Below are 4,110 nucleotides of genomic sequence, written 5' to 3'. Positions count from 1 at the left end.
TCTCTCTCTCTCTCTCTCTCTCTCTCTCTCTCTCTCTCTCTCTCTCTTTAAAGGCTGAAAAGGGAGCCGAGTTTGGAATTCGGGGAAGTGATGACACACAAAACAATGCTGTTACACCTGGCTGCTGCAGGCCAGCAGCGGAAATGCCTGTGAGGGTGAGGGAGAGACAGAGAGCCAGCCTGGGTGGTCAGAAAAAAAGAGGAGAGGAGAGGAGAGGAGAGAGCACACACACACCCCCAGGTTGGGGCCAGACCCAGCTGTTTTTTCCCCTGCCCAGGCCAGGGGGAGGATGGGTGCTAGGGTGGATCTGCAGCAGCCCCAAACCTCACACCACTCCCACCCCTAGCCTGGGCATGGATGGGGGTGAGAAAGAAGAAAAGCACCTGCACTCCTGCTCAGGAGACAGCCACAGAGGTTTTTGAAGAGGTGCTGCTTATGCCGGTGTATACTGGGAGCAGCGGGAGAAAACAATCAAGCTACTTTGAGCTACTTTCAATGGTGGGTAGAGGAGGTTATTTACTGAGGTGAGTTTAGGAGAGCCCTGTTCCCTCTTACTGTAATGGTCAGACCAGACTGCCCTGCTGCCCTCTCTGGAGTCATTTTCAAGATGCTGAATTCCAAAGAGCCCCATCACCCTGTCCTCCTTTCCTTTAATCTCAGAATCTAGATCAGAGAGCTGAGTGGGAAGCAGGCAACCCATGCAGGTGGCCGTGGGTGCTGGGGCCATAGGCCACTAAGGGCTCCTCAGGCTTCCTCAGAGACGGGGCAGCCTAGGAGGAAGTGGTAGTAATGAGCATTGGGGCGGCCACTCTGGCCATGCCAGTCCAGACATAAAACACACCCCTGCATGACACCCCTTCAGTCCACCTTCCTCCCCAAAGTACCCTGGCCCCCTCAGTACCAAGCATTTTGGGGCATGAGGATTCAAAACACCGGATGGGCATCTCTCTCACACTTTAAGATTGCAGACCTTTTGTTAAGGCTAAGTTAGCTGTTAAAAAGCACAGCTGCCTTTCCTGCCAGCATTAATTTCCCCTGAGACGATCTCCGGGCATGCAGGTGTGACTGGGAACCATTCAGACTTCTGCTGAAGGTAGGTGAGCATTCACCCTTCAGCCCTGGAGAAAGATCAGAAGGAATGTCTTGTCAGGAGAGAGATTTGAATAAATGCCTCCCTCACAGCCTCTTGTTTTTCTTCCCAGTCCATGACAGAATACTGACAAAGAAATGGGTAAAGAGAAGAAAGGAGAGAGGGTAGGAGAGTGAAAAGAGAGAGAGGAAGAAGAAAGAAGATGCAACATCCCAGAACCACACTTACTGATAGGTGACACATATGTACCATTACATATCGTAAGTATAAATGTTTACCCCATAAATATAAATCTCACCTTGTACGTGTGCATACCTGTGTTTTTGCACCAGCACATGTGCACCTGGGCCGCTGGTATCTCGCGTGTCTCAAGAACAGACCCTCCCCGTGACTTCTATATGTAATAGCGGTGCACACACAAATGAAGTCCCCCAAAGACCCGCAGCAACGCCCGTGTTGGAGCAGGACTAGAGTGGGGTCTACTTGGTGTTGCTAAAGCACACATCCAACTCGTAGGATTACAACGCGGATTCTGAGGAGGGGTCTGGTCTCTAGGTCCAGGGGCAGCGCAAGGAAGGGCAGAAGGGCTTCAGGCGGAGCTCCTGGGCGCCTCCTCCCCGATCGTCTCCCCAGCCCCATCCGGCCCAGTCACTCTGGAAGCGCGACGGACAGGCTAGGCCAGGCCGAGGTTTCTTGGTTCAGTGACACGCGTTTCTGGGCTGATTTTCCCAAAGCCACCGCGCAGCTCTCTCCACCCCACCGCCGTCCGGCCCCCTCGCCGTCCCGCCCCTCCCCCAGCCCCAAGCCAGAAGTTTAGCCCCGAGACCGCAGCAAAGGGCAGAGCCGGGGAGTCGTTTTCTTTCACCTGAAAGCCGCGAGGAGGCTTGGCGCGCCTCTCCTCGCTAGGGCCCGAGCTCCCTGGGCACTGGCCGAGTGCGGACGGACCCCGCCGGGGCCCTGGGCATCTCCCGGCCCAGTCCGCTGAGCGAGCACCCGCGGATTGCAAGGGCTTGCGAGAGCGTGAGCCGGGTCGTCCGCCGGGCCCCCTCAGCTCGCTGGGAGGGGGCAGGCCGGTCCGGGCTGCGCGGGGCGTTTACAAAAAGTGACTTGGAGATGAACTCGCCCGTGCGCGACTGGCCGCCCCGCTATAGGGGCGAAGGCGCCTGACGCAAGCGGAACTCGGCGGAGCCCATACGAATCAGAACTAAGCGAGGCTCCTGGCGCACTAGGGACTCCAGGAGGCAGCTCCGCCAGAGACGCGGGTCGTGCCTCGGGAAACCGGAGGGTGGGGGGAGGGGAAGAGCGCCGAAAAGAAAACCCACCGAGGCGGGGACTGGCCTGGGCGGGGAGGGGCGGCGGGGCCGGAGCCCCTCTCTGTTGGGCGGACTCCCCATGGCCAGAGGCTGAGCTCCACTCCCGCCGGCCGCTCCCTAGGGGAAGGGAAAGAGGAGAGGAGCGGAGCGAGAGGCCGCCAGCGAGCGAGCACGGGCGGCATCCGCAGTCTCCAGAAGTTTGAGACTCGGCCGTGAGCGGACTTGTGCGCCCGGACTCTGCCGCGCCAGCACCAAGGGAAAAGAGCAGGGGCTGCCTGGCCGCGGCGCGCCGGCTTTGTCATGATGGCCAGCTACCCCGAGCCCGAGGACGCCGCGGGGGCCCTGCTGGCGCCGGAGACCGGCCGCGCAGCCAAGGAGCCGGAGGCACCGCCGCCGCCGAGCCCCGGCAAGGGAGGAGGAGGCGGCGGCGCCGGGACAGCCCCGGAGAAGCCCGACCCCGCTCAGAAGCCCCCGTACTCGTACGTGGCGCTCATCGCCATGGCGATCCGCGAGAGCGCCGAGAAGAGGCTCACTCTGTCCGGCATCTACCAGTACATTATCGCCAAGTTCCCGTTCTACGAGAAGAACAAGAAGGGCTGGCAGAATAGCATCCGCCACAATCTCAGCCTCAACGAGTGCTTCATCAAGGTGCCGCGCGAGGGCGGCGGCGAGCGCAAGGGCAACTACTGGACGCTGGACCCGGCCTGCGAGGACATGTTCGAGAAGGGCAACTACCGGCGCCGCCGCCGCATGAAGCGGCCCTTCCGGCCGCCGCCCGCGCACTTCCAGCCCGGCAAGGGGCTCTTCGGGGCCGGAGGCGCCGCGGGCGGCTGCGGCGTAGCGGGCGCGGGGGCCGACGGCTATGGCTACCTGGCGCCCCCCAAGTACCTGCAGTCCGGCTTCCTCAACAACTCCTGGCCGCTACCGCAGCCGCCCTCACCCATGCCCTACGCCTCCTGCCAGATGGCGGCGGCCGCTGCGGCGGCGGCGGCGGCTGCTGCCGCCGCGGGCCCGGGCAGCCCGGGCGCGGCCGCGGTAGTCAAGGGGCTGGCTGGCCCGGCCGCCTCGTATGGGCCGTACTCACGCGTGCAGAGCATGGCGCTGCCTCCCGGTGTGGTGAACTCGTACAACGGCCTGGGAGGCCCGCCGGCCGCGCCCCCGCCGCCGCCGCACCCCCACTCACACCCGCACGCACACCATCTACACGCGGCCGCCGCACCCCCGCCGGCCCCGCCGCACCACGGGGCCGCGGCACCGCCCCCGGGCCAGCTCAGCCCCGCCAGCCCGGCTACCGCCGCGCCCCCGGCGCCCGCGCCCACCAATGCGCCGGGCCTGCAGTTCGCCTGCGCCCGGCAGCCCGAGCTCGCCATGATGCATTGCTCTTACTGGGACCACGACAGCAAGACCGGCGCGCTGCACTCGCGCCTCGATCTCTGAGAGCCCAGCGCACGCCGGCTTTGAGGATGCGGGGACGTGCGACGCCGGCCTTAGCCGCAGCCGCCGCCGCCGCCGCCGCCGGCCGGACCACGCGCCCTCTGGGGCCATCTTCTGAGCCAGCGTCCAAGGCCCTCTGCGCCTCCTCGCTCCCCTCAGCTCCTCTCGTCCCTCTTTTGTCTCCTCCGCTTCTCCTCCTGTTGCTCGCCTCCCTGCCCTCTCTGCCCTCTCGCTCCCCCCCCCCCCCCCCCCCCCCCCCCCCCCCCCCCCCCC

General features: G+C 63.9%; 2 protein-coding genes across 2 annotated transcripts in view; one reads left to right on the top strand and one right to left on the bottom strand.

The window, feature by feature from the left end:
- Nucleotides 1-2,055, bottom strand: part of FOXL2NB (FOXL2 neighbor) — a 3,339-nt gene extending 1,284 nt beyond the window's left edge. The window contains 1 exon segment of the mRNA XM_034988386.1: nt 1,956-2,055. Coding sequence (XP_034844277.1) covers nt 1,956-2,055 — 100 coding nt within the window.
- Nucleotides 2,056-2,703: 648 nt separating this feature from the next.
- Nucleotides 2,704-3,840, top strand: FOXL2 (forkhead box L2). The gene has a single exon (XM_034989326.1). The coding sequence runs from the start codon at nt 2,704-2,706 to the stop codon at nt 3,838-3,840; it is 1,137 nt and encodes a 378-aa protein (XP_034845217.1).
- The last annotated feature ends 270 nt before the right edge of the window (nt 3,841-4,110 follow it).

Source organism: Mirounga leonina, unplaced genomic scaffold (genome assembly GCF_011800145.1).
Source record: "Mirounga leonina isolate KUSES-001 unplaced genomic scaffold, KU_Mleo_1.0 Mir_115, whole genome shotgun sequence".
Classification (NCBI taxonomy): Eukaryota; Metazoa; Chordata; class Mammalia; order Carnivora; family Phocidae; genus Mirounga; species Mirounga leonina.
Note: the sequence above shows the minus strand (reverse complement) of the source record. Positions and strands in the feature narration are given on the sequence as shown.